At 61.4% G+C, this 23,615-nt stretch overlaps 1 protein-coding gene across 4 annotated transcripts in view; it reads left to right on the top strand.

The window, feature by feature from the left end:
* The window catches only part of TRAPPC9 (trafficking protein particle complex subunit 9), a 384,613-nt gene extending 361,290 nt beyond the window's left edge, over positions 1-23,323 (top strand). For all 4 annotated transcript variants that reach the window (XM_043483137.1, XM_043483134.1, XM_043483135.1 and 1 more), the window contains 2 exons: positions 21,894-22,114; positions 22,586-23,323. In XM_043483137.1, coding sequence (XP_043339072.1) covers positions 21,894-22,114; positions 22,586-22,753 — 389 coding nt within the window. In that variant the 3' untranslated portion in view covers positions 22,754-23,323. The remainder of the gene's footprint in view (positions 1-21,893; positions 22,115-22,585) is intronic.
* Positions 23,324-23,615: the final 292 nt, after the last annotated feature.

Here is a 23,615-nt window from a genome sequence, read left to right as displayed (position 1 = left end):
AGGCAAGGACCCGGGTATGCCAGGCGTTGGTCTGGCGTGACCAACCTTATCACGCCGCCTGCCGGGTGGGCACGGAGCCCGGTGCTGCGGAAGGAGCCAGGCCTCCCCGTCCCCGTGCGTGCAGACCTGCCCTGGCCATGCCCACCTGTGCTGATGCACGTGGGCCATTTGACTTGATTCACAGTCACTCTCCATTTGGATCCCAGGAGATTCTGTAAATGGGCTGTATATAGGCCTCAGATTATTGGCAGGACAGCTGGACAGCCATTGGCCACGTGTAGGCAGCGGGCGCCCCTGCCATTCCTGCAGGCCAGGAGGGATGCAGTAGAATCACGCTCCCACCGACGGCGTGGCCACCGTGCACCGAGTCGTCTCTCTGCCCATCCCGCCTGGGCAGCCTTCCGGATTTCTGCTGGGGTCGTGTTCTCTGGGCCCCCGCTCTGAGCTGTGGGACCTGTGTCCCAGGACACACCTGACCCGGATGTTGATGCTGTGCAGGGGCACACACACATCACAGTTGTCCTGGGGTCCGGGTCAGGGGGCGTGTGTCCCCCTGCAGGGTTTGCTTAGAGCCAGCCCCCCCCGCCTCCACCCAGAGGAAGTGGGTGCAGGTGGTCAGTGGGGCTCCTCGCAGCTGCCAGCTCCAGTCCTCAGTGGCCTGGGCGGTCTTCTGTCCTTGTACATGTTTTATTTGAAAACGTACAGTTAGGCCCCTGTTTCAGAAGAGTGGGCATACAAGGATCACTGCTGGGCCTCTGCTGAAGCCAGTTACATCCTGCCCCAGGCAGGGCATGTGGGCTCCGAGGCTCGGAGTAGGATGCCGGGAGCCCCGGGACCAGCAGGGCCCCTGACTTCAGCACCCGCTGAGGCTTCAGCATGACCTGCTTCTGCTGGTCACGCTGGAATGAGGCCCACCCTGAGGAGCCCCTTTTAGTTTAATTACCTCTTTAAGGGCCAGCTCTCCAAATACTTCCCTAGTGAGCGTCCATAGTGGCTCAGATGGTAAACAGTCTGCCTGCAATGCAGGAAAACTGGGTTCGATCCCTGGGTTGCAAAGATCCCCTGGAGAAGGGAATGGCCACCCACTCCAGTATTCTCGCCTAGAGAATCCCATGGACAGAGGAGCCTGGCAGGCTACAGTCCATGGGGTCACACAGAGTCGGACACGACTGAGCGACTTTTAACACTTTCAACACTCCAAATGCAGTCACATTCTGAGCTGCAGGTGGTAGCGTTTCAGTAATTGAATCTGGCAATTTAGCCCCAGCTTTAGACATGACATACACTGGTGTCCATGTAATACAGGTGCTCACAAAGAAGTTAAGTATAGCAGCAATCCCATAATCCAGAAGTGACTATGAGCAAAGAGGTTTGTCATTGTCTAGATTAGTTCCTGTGTATATCTCTTATAAAAATGAGATGTAACTAAAAATAAAGGTGTATAATTCTTCTTCTTAATGTACACAGTCACTGTCTTTCTGTAGCAGATGTACGTCTACAACATGATGTTTCGTGACTGCATACCATTCTTTCATACGCTAATCTATGTAATGTATGTTTCCTAATCTATGTAGCCTGTCCCCTCTATTTTTGGACTGTAGGCGGTTTCCGGTCTCCGTGTTATAATCCAAATGCACCCACACCAATAACCTCCTTGAAATGAAATCACCCATTTATTGTGTCTGTTTCTCCGGGCTGTTTGCTACTTATTTTGAGGTTGCCCTGCATACACACTGTGGCTTCTAGATGCTAACCAGCGGTGTCTGTAAACACCCATCTCCCTTGGTGCTTGGCCAGCAGTGGCTCATGTCTTCCTTAGAAACCAATGCCAGTCCACTGGGCCAGCGTGGAAAAGCACGGCCTCCTCTTTGCCTTCTCTGCCTGCTGCCTGGGCTTGATTTCTCGCCACGTGGGCATCAGCTGTCTGTGCCTCTCCTTGGACCCAGCCCCGGCGTGTCTGCTGGGTCCCTGCCTCTGTTCGGAGTGTGGGCCCGGCCAGCTCCCACCACCTTCCCATCTCTGCGTCTGGAAGCTTCTCCCTGCCCTCCCACCTTCTCCTGCCCCAACCCCCACCTGGGTCCGTCTCTCCGTCTCGGGCTCCGTCTGCTGGCGCCTTGCGTTTCTCCCTGAGTGGAGCTGACCGGCCATCTGCTTTAGAACATGTGGCTAGAGCGAGGAAAGCGGGGCTTTGCGCTCAGACGGGGCAGGTGTCTCCAGGTGGTGTGCTCCCGGAGCCCTCGGAGGCTGCCTGCCACCTGTGATCTGAGGAGTCGCCCTTCCCACCTGGCATCGCTGCTGTGAGCAGTGAGACAGGTGTTATACGAAGGCCCTGGAGACAGGAGAGGCCGTGGCCATCACCGTGGTCCTCGCAGCCTCAGGAGGGGACAGCAGCAGGTACAATGCTGTGACTGTCGGTGGGCTTGTGCCCGGGCTCACAGTCGTGTGGGGGCACACACTCGTAGTAGGGAGTCAGGACCTGTGACGACGCTATAGCAGCGAGCTCTTGGACGCCCAGACCAGCGAGCCCCTCTGGAGAACAGACGCTCGCAGGGGATGCGATGTGGGCCTGGCTTTCCCCTTGAGGAAGGTGCTCGGGAGGAGCCAGGTTCGGACGTCGGTGCAGGCAGACCCCAGCCCTGAGATCCCTCTGTGGTCTTCTCTGGCAGGGAGCTTGGAATTGAGACCCTAAGGGCAAACACCTCGAGCTGAATGCCTTTTCAGGGGCTAGCTTGCGCGTCCCCACGCAATGCCAGGTTAGCATGTCACAGAGAAGGAATTGGAAGTGCTCCAAAGTGGCCCGACCCCTCCGAAGTCCAGGGGGTGGTAAACTTGAGAGCCCTGATGTGAGTGGGTGTCTGATATCAGAGACCTTGGTGCAGGGGTCCATGCCTGTGTTTTGAAGGAAGGCTGCAGTTGTGGGCAGCAGTGTGCATTTGCAGAAAAGTGGTCTGTCTCCTTGGGGGCTTATGAACATTCAGCCATCATGCTCACCCTGGGGATGGAGGCTCAGAGGTGGGCTGGGGCCTTGGGGCACAGCAGAGGACTGGTCCCAGGTTGGTGGGCTGGGGCCTTAGGACTCTGGCCCACTCTGTTCCCAGGTGGGGGCGGAGCTGAGAGGCCAGCCCAGGGACAGGTCCCCGCCCCCACAAGGCTGGGAAGCTCCTCCTCCTTTCTGTGGCTGTTCCTCGATGTTTGGGGCCAAAGGGGTTTGGCAAGTCCCCTTGGGGCCTTGTGAAAAAGGGGAAAAAAGCAAAACATCCTGCTATTGAGTTGCTTTGTGTGTTAGATGTTGTGTCTATGAAAATTGCTCCCTGATTATTTTTGTACTTGTAACCCTTTTGGGGACAAAGAGTTCTGTGTCCTTAAAGGGGCCACCACCAGTTTCCGAGCTCCGGATCGGGTGCTGGAGAACCGGGCTGAGTGAGGAGTCTCCCACTCCCGGCCCCACCAAGGTCCCTGATGGGAGGGGTGCCAGGGGCGTGTGATCGGGGCGGATCGTCCTCGCTCTGTGGGTGCAAACCCACCTGTGGGAGAAGGACTCTCTTGGGTGTGACTCCCTAGCAGAGTGGAGCGGGCCTTGCGTTCCGAGCACACGGGTCTCGTACACCCACGCCTACTGCTCTTGCTTTCAGCTTCCAGAGTCTCCCCTGGCTCAGCACGTGGGGCCTGCCCTCCCCCCGGGGGGCCCGGCTCTGTAGCCTGCCCGAGGGACTTTAGAATCCGCCTTCTCTTGTCAGTCCTTGATGGGGATTCTGAGCCACGCACAAATCTTGCAGCCACCTTCATTTTCCTTTCCTGTCTCCTCCTCTTAACTCAGTCTCTTTCCCTCACCTCTCCTCCTCCTGGGCCCAACCATCCTTCAGGACACTGGCCGCTAAGCCCTTGGGGCCCCAGGGTATCTCAAGGATCAGATAAAAACTGCACCTCCTGTCCAGGAAGGCGCAGACTCACACAAGTCCACACCACGTGCCTGTCCCTCCAGGGGGGCGGCCAGGATCCTGCAGAGGTGGGCTGAGCTCTCAGAGCCTGGTCCTTCCTCCTCCTGCCCCCAGAACTCCAGCGTCTACCCAGACCCCTTCTGAGCATGGTCTGTAAGCAAGGAGCAATAGGGTGGAGGGCAGACAAACCAGCCGGGGTCAGGGAAGGCTGGCAGGGTGCATGGATGTGGGGTGAGACCCTCCCCCAGCTCTGGGTGGCCCAGAGAGGTGCTCAGTATTCCTCCGGGGGAACCCAAGTATCTGCTGACCGAGACTGACCACAGAGCCCCTTTAATGACTATTGGTCTTGCGTTGCTGAAGACCTGCTGTGTGCCAGGTGCTAGGGCTGAGCCGGGAGAGAAGACAGAAGCCCTGGAGGGGCATCGTCTCATGGGGCGGGGGTGGGGGGGCAGAGGTGTGCAGCCGTGGGACCAGAACACACACACTTTGCCAGGCATTGGTGTCTCCTTCACCCCGAGGCCCTTGGAACTCACTGGTGGGATCTGATGCCCAACGCCCACCTGGGTGAGGGGACTCAGATCCCCTGGGCCTGGCTGGCTCAGATCCGGCCGTCTTTCCCCACTGCACAGAACCCCCGGGGATGAGGGCTCCTCCAGATGCCAGCCGTAGGACTGGTGTGTTCTGGGCATTTAGACTCCGGAAGTGCACTCGCCGGAGGGGTAAGCAACCCGGCTGAGTGGGCATCCAACCTGGTGCTGGGAAAGCGGAGGCGGCTGCCCCAAGACAAGGGCCGTGCCGGAGCCTAGTGTGAAGTGCGGCCAGGGGCGTGGGCTGTGGGCATCCTCCCTGGGGCCTCCGCACTGGCCCTCGCTCTGCGACGGGCTCTGTCCTGCTCTCAGCACCATCCCCTTGCTGCCCGGCATCTCCCATCCCCGCCTCCCTCCAGGATGGTGCTCGACTGCACAGACGCTGTGACCCCCACGGTGTCAGCGGCCTCCTGTGACCCCATCCTCCTCTACAGCCGCAGCCTCAGTGAGTGCTCTCCACCCGCTCCTGCCTCTTCCAGGCTCTCTCGAGCCCCCTCCTTCCCCTTGCTCACCGCCCGGGACCCCAGTCCTGTCATTACACTGTCACCGTCGATCACATCGTCTTCCTCATGCCTGGTTCACTCGGCTCCTAGGACACGTTTCTCCCTGGGGTCACGCCGTCCACTGCCCTGCCTTCTCTCCTCATCCCCCGAGCCCAGGCGTCGCGGGGCCCCTGGGCTCTGAGCTGCGCCCGGATTCTCATCCAGCGTGGCTCTGCTTCCATCCCCGCCCTCAGCTCCTTTCTTAAAGCGGAGATGGGGCTTACGTGTCACAGGGTTTGCCCCTCTGCTTCTGGTGTCTTCACAGAGCCATGGGCCGGCACCGACGTCTGGTTTCGGAGCAGTCTCCTGCTGCTGCTGCTAAGTCGCTTCAGTCGTGTCCGACTCTGTGCGGCCCCGTAGATGGCAGCCCACCAGGCTCCCCTGTCCCTGGGATTCTCCAGGCAAGAGCACTGGAGTGGGTTGCCATTTCCTTCTTCAATGCATGAAAGGGAAAAGGGAAAGTGAAGTCATTCAGTTGTGTCTGACTCTTCGCAACCCCATGGACTGCAGCCCACCAGGCTCCTCCGCCCATGGGAGTTTCCAGGCAAGAGTACTAGAGTGGGTCGCCAGTGCCTTGTCCGAGCAGTCTCCTGGCCCCACCACAAAAGTCCCAGTAATTGTCACTCCCCATCTGCCCTGGGGCCCCCGGCGACCACCCATCTGCTCCCTCTCTCGCTATCTGCCTGTTCTGGACAGTCCGTATCAGCGCATCACACGGCACGTGGCTTTGCACCCAGCTCTCACAGAGTGCGGTGTTTCCGAGGTGTGTGTGTACCAGGACACGTGTCTGTGTCCACGCCTGTCCTCAGCCCCTCACACACCTCCCTGGGTGTCTAAGGGGCCCTGCGGCTCACCACGCCCAAATCACATTCTGCTCACCTCGGACTCCCTGGTGTTCCCCTCCCTCGTCAGCCCACGTGGTGGCTCAGGCTCCACCCCTGGGTGCCTTCCACACTGGCGATGTGCTCACGAAGCCTCCAGAACCCTGCTGGGTCTGACTGCACCTTCCTTCACCGCCGCCGCTCCGCCGCCTCCCCAGTCACCCGCGGGAGCCCCCTGACTGGCTCAGCTCCCATCCCGCACTGCCAGCTCCCTGCAGCCCCGGTGAGGCTTCAAGGCCAAGGTCCCCTGTGTTTTCCGTCTCACCGGGTGGAAGGATCACACACTTCCGCCTGGCCCCTGGGGCCTCCCTACCCTCTCTCCCTTTGCCAGCACTCTTTCTCCAGGTGTCCGTCTGTACATCCGGCCCCTGCTCACAGAGAACGCCCCGACAGCCAGCGTATATCAGCCTCCCACCCTGTCCTCCTCCTCCACACCTCTGTGCACCTGCGTGCACGGGTGTGTGTGTGTGTTCACTTGTCTGCTGCTTTCCTGTGGGCCCAGTGAGAACACCTGAGCTGGGTGAACAGACGGATGGAAGGACAGACCTAACGGGCTCTCTGCAGGGGAAGACGGACCACAGCGTTCCCCAGATCTTGTTTCTCTAGGACTGGATAAAGGCATTTCAGTAGAGAGTTGTTTTCCTAGATGAGTCCACCGTATGTCTCATTCTTCTAGAAGGCCAGGCCTTAGTGTGGTTTTGGTGAAATACCCCGAGCCGTGCGTTCAGACAGAGCCACGCTTTAACCCCAGTGCCGCTCGAGGGCACAATCACATCACTTAAGCTCTCCGACCCTGGGTATTTTTCTCTCTCTCAGCTGTTGCTTACTGGGCTACTGAGAAGACAGAGGGTCATTTGAAACATGCCTGCTGCTGTGTCTGCATCCTGCTAGCGTCAAGCCAAGGCCCTCAGTAAATACTCCTCTCTCTCCTGTTTGATGGGGGAATGTAGAAGTTTCCACCAGCCCTGTTGCTAAGACCTGTTCCACTTCAGGAAGCCGGGTGGTGGGGTGGCAAGTGGTGGGCTCAGGGTTCCACCCCAAACGTGCAGCCCTGTGACCCCCGGAGCCTGGGCCTTGGTTTCCACTCTCATTTTCCTGGTGAGCTGCAGCGATGAGGGGCTGCCCAGGGCTTCTGGCCCCATGGAGCCTGGCCTGACTGGCCCACCCGCGTCCTAAGCAAACAGGTGCTGCTTGGAAGGAGGTGGTGGTGGCGATGATGAAATTGTTCTGGAGAACAAACTGTTTCCAGCGTCCTGATTTGCATGCCGGCTCCTGACGTGCTCATTACAGCCTTTCTTTGGGGGTCTCTAAAGCAGCAGCCCTCCCTCCAGCCAGCCTCAAGGAGGCAGGGTGGGGGGGGCTGCCCTGTTTGCAGTAGCGGGCACCACCGAGGTACTGTCAGCCGTGATCCAGCCTGTCCCAACTGGGGCCGCCCCCTGATCAGCATGTGTAGGGGTGTGGCCAGAGCCCCCGGCCCCCTGCTGAGGGCCGTCTGTACTCCTCAGGGCTCTGTGTGCAGTGGGGCATGTCAGTCAGGGGTCTGCATCTGAGCTTGGTACCAGAGCCGGGGGGCAGGAGGCAGGTGGAAGGGGGGACAGCAGAGGTTCCGGGGGGCAGCCAGACCAGGGCTGAGGGCTCTGGAGCTGAAGGAGCCGTGCACTGTGGAAGCCAGGGTGGAGCTGGGCGGCTCTGGCCTCAGGTCGACTGTCGGGGCATCCCTGTGGGGCCGGGGGCACAGCCCGGCCCGGAGAGCAGAGAGTGATGGAGGGCTCGCCAGAGCTCCCCCCCCCGGGGTGGGGGAGGTGCAGAGGCCTGGGATCCATGGGTCTGAACCCAGAACTGGGTCACCAGCCCCGGAGGTGGTGAATGACGTGGGAGGGAATGACATCCCCAGCAAGGGTGAGGAGGGAGGAGGCCACGGCAACCCACTCCAGCGTTCCCGCCAGGAGAATCCCACGGACCGGGGAGCCTGGCGGGCTATAGTCCATGGGGTCGCGCAGAGTCCGACAGGACTGAAGTGACTGATCCTCCAGGGTGAGGAGGGAGGGGACCTCCCGGGCCTGGTGCTTGCACCGCGTCCTGTCCCAGCCCCGAACTCCGAGGGCCACGCTTGCAACCCTGGACTTGGGCTCCCGGCCACGACGGAGGTGTGTGTGTCAGGTTAGGAGCATGATGCGCCTTCCTCCTGGTTGACCGGCCTGGTTTAGAGGTGCTGAATATCTGGCCCCTGGGCAGGCAGTCCCCACCTGTGCTCCCGCCCTGAGCCCAGCCGACGGCGTGGCAGGCCCGGCCTGGCAGGTCTCTTCCCCAGCCTCGGCAACCAGCCCCCATGTGTCAGAAGCCTTGGTCCCATGCCCAGGGTGCTGCTCTGGGGCCGAAACGGCTTTCCTGCTAATTAAGCAGACAACTCGGCACGCAGTCAGCGTCCACGTTGCTTTGAAACATTCCTTTTTTCTCCTGGAAGCAGTGCTGTGTTGGCCCAGAGAGGTACAGGCTGCCTCGCACGTGACGGTAGGAGGCTGATCAGTCAAACCAGGAGGGCGCGAGGGTGGGGCAGAGAGGATGAATAACCAAACACCCCCCCCCCCCCCCCCCCCCCCGCCCAACGCAGTCTCAGCGATTCAAAGTCCCCGCACCTGCTCCTTCACAAGCTTCTCTGAGCTGGGCGTCACCTCCTCTGTGCTTCTCCGAAAACCACCCCCAAGCCCTCCCTCCAGGGACCCTCACCTGCACACCTCTCTCTCTGCCCTGACCCCCTCCAGCCTGGGAGCTGCCCTCAGCCCCCCACACTCACCCCATCCTCGGGGTCTCTCTTAAAGCGGGGGTGGAGTGGCGTTGGTGGAGGTGGGAGTGAAAAGGAGCATCTGGTGGCCTCTGCAGGGTCCATCCGATGCCACGTGGGGCGGCCAGGGGGCTGGCCCGCTGTGTGCACTGGAGCAGAATGGGGGGCCTGCGAGGAGCCTGGCGTGGGGGCCAGGTTTCAGAGGGAAGGGGGCATGGGCTCACAGCCCAGAGGAGGCGGTTCTGGGAGGAAGGGGCAGCTGTGATGCCATCTGGGGGTCAGGTGAGGATGGAGAGCCCGGCCTGGAGCCCAGGTCAGACTACCTGGAGGGGTGAGGAGTCTGACAGGCCGCCAGGACTAAGTCAAGTTGTCCCAGGCAGAAGCGCGGGTGTGGGGCAGCCCAGGTGATGCCAAGCCTTTCCGTAACTTCCCTGGGCTTCAGCCTTCTCATCTATAAAACGGCAACACTGATACCTTCTCTGCAGCACGGGGGCGGGGTGCTGGGGGGCACAAGGGTTACAGGAGTCTCTGACCAGTGCCCAGCCCAGCGGCAGTGAGTGGTGAACCCTACCGTCTTACAACCCAGGGTGTCGTCACACTAGGAGGAGCTCCAGGGTGGCCGGCACATGCCCCAGGGACTTCCAGAACCCAGAGTGAATGCTGCAGCAGCCCCCCCCCACCCCGTGATGAATCCCCAGGGCCCCAGGGCTCCCCAACCGTCAGGGCTGAGTGAACTCATCTCCCAAGATGTTTCCTGGCCTCTGGCCCTATAGACAGTTTGCTGAGCCAGAAGGACGGGGAGCCCCTTGTCTCTGGGCTTTGGGGCTGGGGGGCTGCGAGTCCGCAGACCCACTGGAGTTCCCGGCCTGTTCAGAGCTGAGGGGCTGGCCTCTGACCGTGGGCCTGGCCTTGACACCATTGACCGTCTATGGGGAGGCAGGGCTCTGGGTCACGTGGGTGGACGAAGGGACCAGGGCGTGTGCGCAAGTGGGGGGCTGCTGGGGGCGGAGGGGAGGTGAAAGAGGCAGAGGGTTTGCTTCATGGATGTGGTGGGGGCAGGCTGGGCAGCGGTGCTACAGGGTTAGGGTTAGGGGTTAGGGTTTAGGATTAGGGTTTATGGTTTTAGGGTTAGGGTTTGGGTTAGGGGTTGGGGTTAGGGTTAGGGGTTAGGGATTGGGGTTAGCATTAGGGTTGGGGTTGGGGGTTAGGTTTTCGGGTTGGGGTAGGGGTTAAGTTTTGGGTTTAGGGTTAGGCTTAGGGTTAGGGTTAGGCTTAGTGTTAGGGTTAGGGTTTGGCTTGGGATTAGGGTTAGGGTTAATCTTAGGGTTAATGTTACGTTAGGATTAGTAGTTAGGATTAGGGTTAGGGTTAGCACATCCACGGCAGCCCCTCCCCTGATCTCGTCCAGTGCCCCAGGCTTGACCGGGCAGCATTCACGTGCTCCCTCAGGGAGACTCAGTTTGGGGACACCCGTCTGGCTTGGAATCTCAACTTAGGCCTGGAGTCCCGGGCCTCCACACCTTGCGGGTGGTTGTGGTTTGATTTAGGCCACAGACGCCCCGGGCCTGGTGATGAGCTGTGAGTTGGAATGCAAATAATGTGTGTTTCTTTTTTACTGGACTTCAGGCGCCGGTCCCAGTCACTGAGCCACGACCACGGTGTTTCCCAAGCTGAGTCGGGGCTCACAGATGGGCCTGCCGGCTCCTAGACCAGAGACCCCGCCTCCGGAGACTGGGGTCTGACAACCCTCGAGGGTGGGCGGACGTCACGTGCGCCCCCCAGAGCTCGGTGCCCTAATGATATAGTGCTGCCATCCCCGCAGCTCCCCAGGGAAGAGGCGGCCCCGCACCCCGCTGCCTGTCTGTGGGAGGACCCAGGGGCCCTGGGCAGGTGGCGGCCCTGGCGCGCCCGCCGCTGCAGGACGGGAGGGCCTGGTCACTGTGTGTCGCAAGGATTTCCTGAGCACCTGCTGGGGACCCAGGAGCAGGCAGACCCCTCCCAGCCTCGCTCAGCCTTTGCCGGCAGGTCATGAAGGCCGCGGAGACACGGCCTGGTGGGGAGGGCTCTGGTGAGGTCACATGGGCCTCGCTTTGCCCCGGCCCTGCCGCCCCCCAGCTGTGGACCCCGGCACGCGGTCCAGGGAGGTGACTGTGTTCCGGGGAGTGGTGGAGGCCCAGCTCCCCAGGGTCATCCGCGAGCCCCTAATCCCCACCCCCTCCCTCCTGCATCTCTGGAGACTTTTTGTCTTTAATTTTTCGTTTTCAGTTAATAAGAAACCACTGGGCAAACAACCAGTGAGGCCCTGTCAGCTTTGGACTGAGATTCGACCCCGTTTACGGGAGCGGAGGGTGGTCGCAGCCCCTGAGCTGAGGGGCCTTCTCATAGGGTCCCCAGCCCAGGGGGTGAGAAGTTTGTCCTCCGCAGACTTAAACACAGGGCCTGAGGCTGGGGGCCGGGGGTCAGGCCTGATGCTTTCTGTAACGGGGCCAGACCTGTGGAAGTCATCACCAAAGAAGATGGGAAGTGCCGTGACCCGGAAGAGGTTTGTGAGTGTTCCCATCCCGTCAGCCGGTGCCGAGGGAGGCCCCCGGGGGGTCTGAGCGGGGACTGAAGGCCCGGAGCCTCCCCACTGGGGCTGTGGAGCCTGGCGTGTTCACGGAGCCTGGTGACCTCGGAGGGGCTCAGGCCCTGCTTGGTGCTGAGAAGGAAGAAGTCGCAGCTCAGAGACAGACAGGGCCAGGAACTGGGGGAGGCAGGAGCTTTAGGGGCTCCGTGCTCTATTTGGGCAGGTGCAGGAGGGCTTCTCGGAGGAGGGAGCAAGGGCACAGGGGCCTGCAGGGAGAGGGGAAACCTTGGCTGTGGGGCCTCTGGGGACACTGAGTGCATCAGAGAGGCCAGCAGTCCTTCCAGAGTGGCACGAGGCCTGTCTGGGAGCAAAGGCCATGAGTCCGCCGTGGGCCCCTGGGCAAGGGCCTTCTCTTCCGGCTCAGGGCTGCCCGAGGGGCCCCTTAGCCTGAGCCTGGCCCAGCCCTGGCACCTTCCACAGCGCACCCTGCGGGACGGGGTTGCTGCCTGGCCCCAGCTCCTCCTCTGCACATGGAGGGCCTGGCCAGTAGGAGAGGCAGTGGCCCCGGACACCTGTCTCCACCAGGCGCGGCTCCGGCAGAGGGGACATGGAGGGCAGCAGATGGGAGCTGGCGCGGGCCCCCGGGAGACGGGCCCCCAGGAGCCGGTCGGCCCACACTTATTTTCAGGGGGCCCGCCCTAGTCCAAGAAAGGCTGGGCCCTCGTGTGTGTCAGCCCCCCGGAGCCTCTGGGATGCTCAGGGTGCCGCCAGAGAAGCCGGGCCAGGGCCTCCGTCTGCAGGGTCGCCCCTGGGGAGGGTGTCAGGCCCAGCACAAGGTCCTCGCTGCGTGGACAGCTGGCCAGGCCCGTCGTCTGCAGGCTGGTCTGCTCTGGAGTCTGCCTGCCCTGTCTGACCCCGGTGACCCGGGCCAGGGGAGGGGCAGTGGCATTGTGCAGGCCTCAGCCCCACACCCACCCCACACTGCGTGCTCCACCGAGGGGCTTTCAGCGGTGCTGCCCGCCCCGGCCTGGGCAGAGGGTGCACGGGGGGCCCCCTTACCGCCTCCTTCTGAGCCCTGAAGCCCACCTGCCAAAGGGCTAGCGGCCAAGTCTCGGCAGGGCAGTGCGCTGGGGCCCAGTGGGCGCCCCTTCTCACGGACAGGAGTGGCCCGAGCCTGATCCTAGTCCAGCGCAGGGCAGCCGGCTCAGCACCGCGCCGTCTGTCCAGCGGCCCGGCTCCCGTGGTTCAGGAGCAGAGGCCGCTCGGCAGGCTCTCCTGTGGCCCATGTCCTTCCCGAGCGATCCGTGCGCTCTGGGATGCTATGTGTCTGTGGGAAGCCTTGACTGTCACTGCTTAAAGAGTCCATTTGACATGGTAAATGTTGATCGAACACCAAGCAGGTGTCAGGCCCTGGGCTGTGTGCAAAAAGTCTGAGACCGGGGGTGGGGGTGTGGGCGACAGTCCTGGTACAGTGACTGGATCCCAAGTGAGCCCGCATGCCACCCTGGCTCAGTAGAGAGAACGGTCTGAAGTGGACTTGGAGGGCTGAGCCCAGGCCTGAGCACCATGGAGCCTGTCTTGAAGCCATCCAGCTCATTCCTCCCGTGTTATATATAGATGAGCGAGCAGAGGCTCAGAGAAGTTAAGTGATGTCACACAGCAAGCCATAGGCAGGCCTTATTCATTCATCAGTTCAGTGACAGAACCCTGAGCCCTACCTTCTAAGAGCTCACCTTCAGTGAGCTTCAAATCAATGAGACATTTTGTCAATGGAAAATCCTGGCATGAGGCTACATATGATATAGCCTTGTGCACGGCTGGGTGTGATTCAGGAAGTCTTCCTGGAGAAAGTGCTGCTCGAGCTGAGTTTTAGAAAGGACCAGAGGAGCTGGCAAGGCAGAGAGCACTGGGGGTCCTGTGAGGAGGTGATGGATGGCAGGAGGGGTGTTACAGGACGCTGGGGAAGGGCAAGCAGAAGAGGAGCGGCAGGCAGCCTTCAGCTTGGTCTAGAACATTCTGGAGGCCATCAATCCTGTATTAACATCCTTTTGGTGGTGGTGGTTTAGTTGCTAAGTCGTGTCTGACTCTTGGGAGCCCCCATGGACTGTAGCCCTCCAGGCTCCTATGTCCAAGGGATTCTCCAGGCAAGAATACTGGAGAGTGTTGCCATGTCCTTCTCCAGAGGATCTTTCCCACCCAGGAATCAAACCCCAGTGTCCTGCATTGCAGGCAGATTCTTCACTGACACCCTTTTATGTCATCTCAGTGGAAACCCTTTCTCTTCTTCTTGGCTGTCTCACCCTACCCCCCAACCTTCTGGACTGGCCCAGGAATCCAGAGACCTGGCTTCTAGGCCTGGCCCCACTACCAGACAGCAAAATGTCTGCAAACCCCGGGGAGACCCAAGGTACCCGGGCCCTGCTGGGCACCAGGGGATGGAGGAAGGTGTGCACACATTGTTGTGCAGACAGGACCCCAGGTAAATGCCGAGAGCTGAGCGCAGCGCAGGTGAGGCTGAGCTGGACAGGCAGACAGGGCAGCCCCAGCCTGTGCAAAGGCCCAGCGGCATGAAACCAGCTGCACAGCCCCTTCCCATGCCTGCTGGGATGACCCCCGCCCACGTGCCCCTCCCTCTGGCCCTCGGCTCTCTCATCTGGGAAGGAAGGTCTTAGATTCCTCCCTATCCTCCTGGCGCCAGCAGCCACCTGTGCGGTCTGACCCTGCGGGGGAGGCGGTCTGGGGCTGGGGCGACCTTGTGTGGGGAGGACCAGGCTGGACGCAGAGCCGCAGGAGCCGCGGAGGGGCCTGCCTGGGTGGCAGCAATTGCCGCTTTATTGAGAAAGTCTTGAGAGATGATGAAAAATGAGAGATTGAAAAGGTAGGGACGCTGCTCGGGGACAGCGGAGTCATTTTAAATTCTCTGCTGTCCTCAGAATGATGTCTTTGCATAATGCCACCAGCCAGCAGGCACAGCGTTCATTCTTTTGTCCCTTTTTTCCCCCTGGTTTATCGTCAGTCGTGAGGTGCTTGTCCAGAAAGAGAAGGCTGAAGACAGAGGACTTAATGGAGGTCCTGTCTCCAGCATGCAGTGGTGGTGTTCCCCGTGCAGAAGGCAGTTCTGTTCCAGTGGGGAAGGGAGGGGCCCCCAGGTTCCAGGACCCAGCCCGCGTCGGACTCGCAGCCCCGCCCTGGGCGCACTGGCTGCGCGCGGGTTCCAGAGTCCCTTCTGAAAGGAGAGTTTGGATGGACAAGCCCTGGAGGCCTATAAACCGCGCAGCCGTAACAAACAGCCCCAACACAGAAGCCCGTACTTTATGTCTCCTGGTGTGGGTGTTGGGGTCGGTCTGGGACTCATGGGGGGCCCTGGCCCCGCCTACCCACCTGTGGCCCCGCCCACCGCACTGCCGCCCTTATCCTGTGGCTTCTCCCTGGACCCATCTCAGCATCTTTAGTTCTGTCACTCGGCTGAGTGGGGACTGCAGGAGGGATGTGTTTGTGGGCCAGCTTTGCGGGGCGTGTGTCATTGTCCCCCTACTGTCCCCTGGCCGCGACTCAGGCCTGTGTCCACGCCTCACTGTTGCAGGCGCTGCGCCCTGGGGGAAAGGGACTGGTTTGGTGAACACCCAGCCGGCTTCCGCCACCAGAACAAGGGCAAGTGTTGTGTGAGGGAAGGGCCAGCCCAGCAGGCCCCCAGGCGGACGGGGCGGGTGAGCAGGGCCGTGAGCCCGCCAGGGACTGGGGTGCGCTGCCAGGGAGGAGACAGAGGGCCGGCCAGCAGCGCGGCACCCTCCGGCAAGACCCTGCCCGGAACGCAGGCTCTTCACACCCACCCGGCCTTGAGCTGTGGCTGCATCAGGGGAGGAGGCTCTCCCGGAACCAGGACGTGGTCTGAGCTCTGCCACCCTGCTTGCCTGGCCCGCCAGCCCGGGGGACGACCACGGGCAGGGGCACCCCTGACCTGGCGGGTGGGGTGGGCCGAGTGCGTTTCTCTCCGTCACTGAAGCAGGTTCGCACGGTCCCTGGGCAGCCATGGGCCACGCGGGACACAGCTGCCTGGGGCTCCCCTGACCCGGCCCCTGTGCAGACGTGCCCAGGAAGCCCGAGAACATCTCCATGAGCCAGCTCCCAGCCTCACGCGTCTCCCCTCCAACTCCAGCTCGCCTTAATTTTAATTTAATTCCCTTTAATCTTTAATGAAAAGTTGTAAAAGTAAATTATTTACCCAAGAGAGCCAAACGGCTCCTCAGGAGCTGTTCTCAACTGGAGGGTAATTACACGTGTGGGTCTGGAGCAGTCTCCCTCCCGGGTGCTGGGGAGGAGGCATTCTGGTTTATGAACTAATTAGTTACCTCAGTGACTGTTAAAAACACAGGACGTTTGGCGCCTTGAGAGCAGAGCCCTGGTCTCACACGGTGCTCACCTTGACAAGCGCCCACGGGCAGGACGAGCCAGCCCGAGCTGAGCTCTTGGGGGCAGCACTGCCCCTGGTCCATCCCTCCCATCGCATCCCCCTGTCTGAGCCCCCAAACAGCAGACAGAGGCACCCACCCCCTTCCCCCAGGGAGGGAGGCTCAGAGGCAGGGGGAGGCTCAGGGGGCCTGAGTGGTTTCACACCTTCTTCCCAGATGCCCACTGCCTATTTTTGTGTAAGATCCTCTCCCAGAACACCATCACCCCCACCTGCAGGGCATTTCTGTACTTCTAACCTCTTTTTCCAACTCTCTCTCAGTAAAGTAGCAAAATAACATTGAAAACTTCTGGACTAAGGGAAACCATATTTGGTGCAGTTGGTCAAGACTTGGAGGACTGGGCATGGTAGGAGAGGCTGGTGTGCATGCATGAGTGTGTGTGTGTGTGTGTGTGGACTGAATTGTGGGTGCTCAGGGCCCACATGGTGCCCTAGGTTGGTACACTCTTGTCTCTGAGCTTCCTAACAGCCAGAGAGTAGGTCAGTGACTTGCCTCTCATTGGTACCCAGGGAAGACTACTGCCTTGGTTGCGTATGGAGCAACTAGCTACGTTTGCAGTAGAGGAAGCTCACCACTTTTTCCTGGATTGTTGGAAATGACAGGGTTTTTGCTAGGTCTGCCTGTGCCTTCTCCCAAGGACAGTTGCTGTTGAGGAGGGTGAAGCAAAACTCACTGGCTAGGGGCTTTGCCTTGGTTCTCAGCCCATATTCCAAGGCTCAGCTATTGTTCTTTTCTCACTTGAGGTCTTTTTTCTTTTGCTTCATTTAAACGGTGACAAAGCTTGATTAATTCTCAAACCTAGCCTTGCCTGAATCAAATTTGGCTCTAAAATCTAGGCCCATCCAAGATTTATGTCAACTAGAAAAATGTGTGTGCCTTGTGAAATTTGAAATTCAAATACATCTTAGCTGAAGCCCTCTTGGTAGATCTTTGAGAACCTGACTCTCTCCGCTCCTCTCGGGCCTTCCCCTCACTCATTCCTCCTGTGGAGTCCTTGTGTCTCTAAAGTGCTGTGTCCGGAATCGGACTGTAAGTCTGCCTAGCCATCCAGTTTTGTCAAAGAAACTAAAGGCCCAGAAAGAAAGGTGAGCCCGGGACAGCATCCTTGTTGGGAGTCTGGGCTCCGGGGGAAGAACAGGCCTCCACCGCCGACTGTGGGAGCCGAACCCTAAGGAAGGAATGAGTAGACCGTTAGATGAGTCAGTTGAACAAGAAATCCACGGGCCCCCCTCTTCACCACTGAAAAGTGGCTTGTCTGTGGCCTTGGGGCCTGCTGATGTTTTCCGAGTCTCCTTTGGCCCCCAGAGGAACATGCTGTGTAGGCTCCACCCAGAGTCCCACCCTGCCCATTGTCCATGCCTCACAACATGCCCTTGGCCCTGGACACACACACGTGCGTGCACACACACGTCAGAACAGACCTAGGAAGTGCAACTCCAGGGAGCCGCCAGGCAGGTCTTTTCTTTTGAAAAGTCCACAGTGGACTGTTCACAGCCATCTGGCAAGTGTCTCTCAAGTGCCAGGAGTGTCTGCCCACCCCTGACCTTCACACCCACCCATTCTGTGGACCATACTGGAGAGACGCTGTGGACACTGCAGGGCCAGCCTGACCGTTGTCCTGTCCCTGACTTGCTGTCCTCGGGCTCTGCTCTCCGCCCAGCCCTCCTCTTGGCTCTGGAGCCCCTGCTCCCAGCTGCCTCTCTGGAGTCTGGGTCCTGATGCTCTGTGGGCCTCGGGTCTGCCCAGCCTGCTGTCCTCTGCTGTGCTTACCAGGAGAGGGGCCCCGTCTACATCCCAGCCCTCAGCCCAGCCCTAGGCACCGGAGAACAAGTGGAATTAAGGGATTGGGATTCCAGAAGGTTCCCAGCCAGGGAGAGATGAGTGAAGAAGACCAGAAAGAAGGCCTTTGCAAACCTGTGTCTGGGTCAGACAGCAGAGGCCCACATCCGCCCTGTGGACCACGAGGGTCGCAGCAGCCTGGTCAGGCATGGTTTCGGCAGGAGATGCCCCTGCACCCACACTGGGATGGCTGGACAGAAAAGGCGGGCAGTACAAGTGCCGGGAGGAATGTGGAGAATCTGAACGCTGTGGGTGGGACCTCAGCCTGGTGATCCCTCTGCCGGTTAAACGCCGCCCCCCCCCCACCCCCCCCGCCACTCCAGCCAGCAATTCTGCTCCAAGGTGCGTGCCCTCGAGAACCAGAGAACTGTGTCCACACAGACACTCTCCTCTAGTGTCCACAGTGGCATTGCTCCCAACAGACAAGGGCGGAGACACCCAGGTGCCCGTCCACAAACACGTGGACGGCCAGCTGTGGCGTGTCCATCATGAGAAGGAGCGAGGCATGGACGCCCACAGACAGCCCCAACAGCATCACACTCAGGGAGAGAAGCCTGCTCTAAAGACCGAGTATGTGTGGTCATGGGGCTTCCCTGGTGGCTCAGACGGTAAAGAATCTGCCTGCAGCGCAGGAGACCCAGGTTTGATCCCTGGGTTGGGAAGATCCCCTGGAGAAGGGAATGGCAACCCACTCTTGTGTGACAGTCCGTAGACCTGGGATGTCTGTAGAGGTAGAAGCTTGAATCCTGGTTGTTCGGGAGTGGGGGACAGGTGGGAGTGGAGAAGGGGTAGGGGGTTGCTTTTGGAGGTGATGAAAATGCTCTGGTGAGGCTGGGCGGGGGTCTAAAACCGGCCCCGCCTGGGGAAGCAGAGCTCTTCCCACTCCTCCTGGGAGAGAGGAGAAACCAAGGAGGAAAGACCGAGCCCGAGCCCCGACCCCAGAAGCAGGACTCCAGCCCCACCCTACCCTGCCTGGATGCAACACCCTCTGTCAGGGCCCTGGCAGCCCCATCTCCTCTCTATACCTCAGCATCCCTGCTCAAAACCTGTGGAAACCACAGCTGTGCCCTCTGCCCTCCAGGAGCCCGGGAGGCTGCTGGAGGAGGGTTCTTGGCCTCGGGGGAGGCTCTGGATGGGTTGTGGGGGGACAACATCGTGCTCACTCTGCCTCCAGGTGCAGCCTCGGGGTGCGGGCAGCTCCCCCACCCTCTGCGCGCTCTCCCCACGTGAACCCCCACCCCACCGTCCCCACGGTGGCTGCCCTTGGCCGGCACTGGCCAGCTGCCTTTCTCCCCGCGCCTCCCTCGCCGGAGTGGGCCCCGCAGGCCCTTCCCTCCTCTCGCCTTCTATTTATAGCTGTGTTCCTGCCAGAGCCTGGCGACGTGCTGTAGCATAAACGCGGCAGCCGCTTCGGGAGGGATCCTGGGCCAGATAGAATGAAGTCCGTGACTCCGGCTGGTATTAAAAGTGAAGGAGAAGCGGACTGGGGGCGGCGGGAGGAGATGGACTGCGGCCTGATTTAATGCTCCAGGGGAAGAGGCTAATCCGCTCCCAGGAGGTTTCTTACAACACGAGCTGCTCCTGCACGAATAATCTCCTCCACAAAAGCCTGGCATGTGAGTCGGGATCAGAGCGGGGTGGTGGCAGCTCAGTTCTGAGGTCCCCTCTGTGGGACAGTCTAGGGGCCTGGCCCAGTCTCTTCGAGCTCCAGGGGGGCCCAAGGGGGTGGGGTGCCACTGGGATTTGAGCCTTTTGAGAGTCCCTTGGACAGCAAGATGATCCAACCAGTACGTCCTAAAGGAAATCAGTCCTGAATATTCATTGGAAGGACTGATGCTGAAGCGGAAGCTCCAATACTTTGGCCACCTGATGCGGAGAACTGACTCATTTGAAAAGACTCTGATGCTGGGAAAGATTGAAGGCAGGAGGAGAAGGGGACGACAGAGGATGAGATGGCTGGTTGGCATCACTGACACAATGGATATGAGTTTGTGTAAACTCTGGGAGTTGGTGATGGACAGGGAGGCCTGGTGTGCTGTGGTTCATGGGGTCGCAAAGAGTCAGACATGACTGAGCAACCGAACTGAGCTGAACTGACCCCAGCCCCAAAGCCCACTCTGATTCATCCATTCATTTGGTCAACAAAGATGAAATAGAAGAGTGCCTGCCTGGCCCAGGTGTTCAGTGGTTAAGACTCCACCCTGGTGGCTTAGACGGTAAAGCATCTGCCTACAGTGCAGGAGACCTGGGTTCAATCCCTGGGTTGGGAAGATCTCCTGGAGAAGGAAATGGCAACCCACTCCAGTGTTCTCGCCTGGAAAATCCCATGGAAGGAGGAGCCTGGTAGGCTACAGTCGATGGGGTCGCAAAGAGTCGGACACGACTGAACGACTTGATTTCCACTTCCTGCCTGGCCCAGGTGCTGGGACAAGAAGAGAGGAATACAGTTAACAAACAGGTGGGCAAACACGGGAACTTGAGAGAAGATGCCAAGGGTCAGGAGATGCAGAGTGAGGGACAGTCCCGGGCAGGAAGGCTCTGTGCTGTGTGGTTAGAGACTGCCTCTCCCAGGAGGGGCCCAGGTGTGCCGGCTGATGCAAAGGCCCTGGGGCCGGGATGGACTGGGCCTGCAGGAGGACTGGGGTGGATAGGCAGTGTGATTGGAACACAGGGAGGGGGAGGAACCTGGCCTGAGGGCCGGGCAGGGCCCTGGAGACCAGCGTAGGTGGCCCCTGTGTGGTCAAAGCTCCCTTTTATTCTGAGTGTCTTCTGCCTCCCTGGCCACACAGCCTCCCTGGGCTCTCTCCTGCCCTCCTGCCCTTACAAGGGCCTCGGAGATGACATCGGGCCGCCTGGATGCTCCAAGCTACTCAGCTTCTCAAGCTCCTTACCATGTGTGGGAACACCCCACTCAGGCTCCAGGGGGTAGGGCGTGGACATCTTTGGGGGTGTCATTCTGTCTCCCACACCCCCACTCTGGTGGCACAGGGTTCCGGGGGTCTCTCAGGGAGGAGCCTAGACCTCGCAGAGCTGGAGTTCTGTCTGTCCCGCCCACCGCCCCCACGGAGCCCTCAGATTGAGGTCTCTGGTGTGTGGCTCCCCTGCAGTCTGAGGGCCAGGAGACAGGCCTCCAGGCCAGGACACCACTCCCCACCTCCCTGGGGGGGGCCCCCCTCCCTGGGGCTGGGACCCTCCAGGTCCTGCCTGTGGCCCGCCGGCAGGTGGGCTGTGGTCTGCGGCCCTCCTGGACACAGCGGCCCAGGAGAGGCTGGCAGGACTGGGTCCTTGGCCCAGGTGCTCTCTGTCTTATCGCGTCAGCACCACACTGGCTCACCTGCCCCATCCGCATTCCCCGCCAGCCTGGGCGGGTGAGGAAGGGCCGGGAGAAGCTATGTAAATGCAGAGTGTCCTCACGGGCTGGGGATTAAAGCTGGTCCGGAACCTGGCCCGCCCCGCACAGTCTCTGGCGCCCAGGGTAGATGTGGGCATGACGGTGATAAGATCCACAGGGCGGCCGGGTGACCCAGACCCCCTGCTTTCGGGTTTCTGGTTCTCGCAAAACCCCTGTGAAGGAGACTTTCCTCTTATCTCTTAAAGGAGAGGACACCGGGGCCCAGAGAGGGTGAGGGCGAGCGGGAGGACTCAGGAGAAGCCGCTCAGCCTCTCCCTCCTCGGCCTCTTTTCAGGACACTCATCACTGACCTCCCAGCCTGTGCCTCGCGCCTGGGCCGGAGAGCAGGTCCCCCAGCTGGCCTGCTCGGGGGTCACAGCGTGGCCTCTCCCATCTGCCTGCCCGACCCCCGCCCCGTGGGGCCCCTTGTTCCCTGCCCCCTGCCCGACAGCGCTCAGCCTGCTCTGTGACCCCCAGGCCTCCCCCCAGCTGCTGTCCCGTCTCCCTGGTGCCCACAGGGCCAGCCCCGCCCTCACAGGGGGCCTCTGGGCAGGTCTCCCTGCAGGTGACTCCGTAGAGGCCCAGCTGGCTGGGCCCCTGCCTGGTCCTTGGCCGCGCATGGTCCCCTCCAGGTCTGAGTCCCTCTCCTGGCTGCCTGCCACCTGCAGGAGCCCATGGGGGTCAGGGCCAGAGTTTAGCCCTTGAGCCAGGGGCATCTAGGAGGCCCTCCAGGACCCCCAGCCTGTAGGTCAGGAGGGCAGGGGCTGGACCCTGCAGGTGTCCTTCCCCCAGACTGGCACAGCACGGGCGGCAGCTGAGGCTGGTGGAGGAGCGGGTGATTGGGGGAGGCGGGCCGGCGGCCGGGGCCCTGACGCTCTGGTGCCCCGTGTCCCTGCAGACGTGCTGGTGGACGGACAAGCCTGTGACTGCCAGGCGGCGGCCTGCCGGGTCGGCGACCCGGTGCGCCTGGAGGTGCGGCTGACCAACCGGAGCCCGCGCAGCGTGGGGCCCTTCGCCCTCAGCGTGGTGCCCTTCCAGGACCACCAGAACGGCGTGCACAACTACGACCTGCACCACGCCGTGTCCTTCGTGGGCTCTGGCACCTTCTACCTGGACAAGGTGCGTGGGGCCCTCCCCCAGGGCGGCCGACCCCCGTCCACCCGACTCTCCCGGAGACCCCGGACGGTTCACGTCTCCGTACGCGAGTCCCAGGAGCAGGGCCACGATGGGGAGGCAGGGCTGTCGAGGAGCTGGGATGGGGCATCCGGGGCACCATCGCCCTGCCCGCTGCGGGCAGCTCCCCCTTGCTCGGCAGTGACTGTGCCCAGAGGAGCAGATGCGGTCACAAGGCACGGTCCTCCCGCTCCGGTCACCGGTGGACAACGTGCCTTGGCCCCAAACACTCCCCAGCTCGCTGACCCCCAGACAGCCCAGGGAGGGGAGTGCTGTCAGCTCCTTCCCGGGACAGGAGCTGAGGCGCAGAGAGGTGCAGGGGCTTGGCGGGGCGACAGCGCAGAGAAGCCCTGGGGGCCGCGGAGCCAGGCCTGGGCCCCCGCGGCTCTGGGCTCTCACTTCTGCCCCCTCTCTCAGGTGCAGCCGTCGGGCCAGGTGGCCTGCCTCGGGGCGCTTCTCTTCCTCTACACGGGCGACTTCTTCCTCCACATCCGGTTCCACGAGGACGGCCCCAGCAAGGAGCTGCCCCCATCCTGGTTCTGCCTGCCCAGCGTACACGTGCGCGCCCTGGAGGCGCAAGCCTGAGCGCCCCGCCCCGTCCCGGGTCCCTGATCCTGCAGGGAGAGACGACCAGAGGCCCCCTCCTCCTGGCCACCCGGCCCTCAGCCCGCACGCACCACCGTCTGCCCGCCGCGTCCTCTCTGGAACTCACAGGGGCCCCCCCGCAAGCTTGGGCTAAAGCAGATGCTGACCCAGACCCCAGCGTGTGACCCATCCACCCAGCCCAGGCCTGGGGTCCCTGCACCTGTCCCCATGACCTGGGGTTCACCGCCCAGCTGGCAGGAAAGGAAGGCGAGTGTGAGGGGGGCCTGCCCGGGTGGGTCTGGGGAGCCTCCCCCGGCCCCCTTGGCCCTTGGCATCCCCCAAGGGCTGGCTCTTCTCCTGGGGACCCCGAGGCAGCCGAGCTGGGAGAGACGGCCCTGTGGGTGATACCGAGAGCTCCCCCGGCCCCGGGGAGTGGACACCCTGTGTCAGCCGTCCTGGGCCCTGGGCTGGGTCCAGGCCGGGTTTGGGGGTGTGGCCTGTGTGTGTCCGTGTATCGGTGACAGATTCTCCAATAAAGGGCCTGCCTTGCTTCTCTGCTGGTCACCTGCATCCTTGCCTCTGCTTGTCCAGCACGGCCAGGCGGCCGCCCCCCCAGCTCAGGTAGGGATTCCTGCGACCCCCCACAGCACGCATAGCCACTGGCCGGCACGGTTGGAGCCGTGTCCGTCTGTCCCTGTGAGCCCCCGCTGCTTCCCAAGCGTGTGCTGTTTGGGTCTGGTCCTCATCTCTCTGGGAGCACCGTCTAGAGTCCCGCACCTCGGCCGCCAGCCCCCAGGATGGCTCTGGTCTCCCCAGCCTTTCACTTCCTCTCCTGAGATACACACGGGCTTCCCTGGCGGCT

The sequence above is a fragment of the Cervus canadensis genome, chromosome 12, assembly GCF_019320065.1.
Source record: "Cervus canadensis isolate Bull #8, Minnesota chromosome 12, ASM1932006v1, whole genome shotgun sequence".
In the NCBI taxonomy this organism is placed as follows: domain Eukaryota; kingdom Metazoa; phylum Chordata; class Mammalia; order Artiodactyla; family Cervidae; genus Cervus; species Cervus canadensis.
Note: the sequence above shows the minus strand (reverse complement) of the source record. Positions and strands in the feature narration are given on the sequence as shown.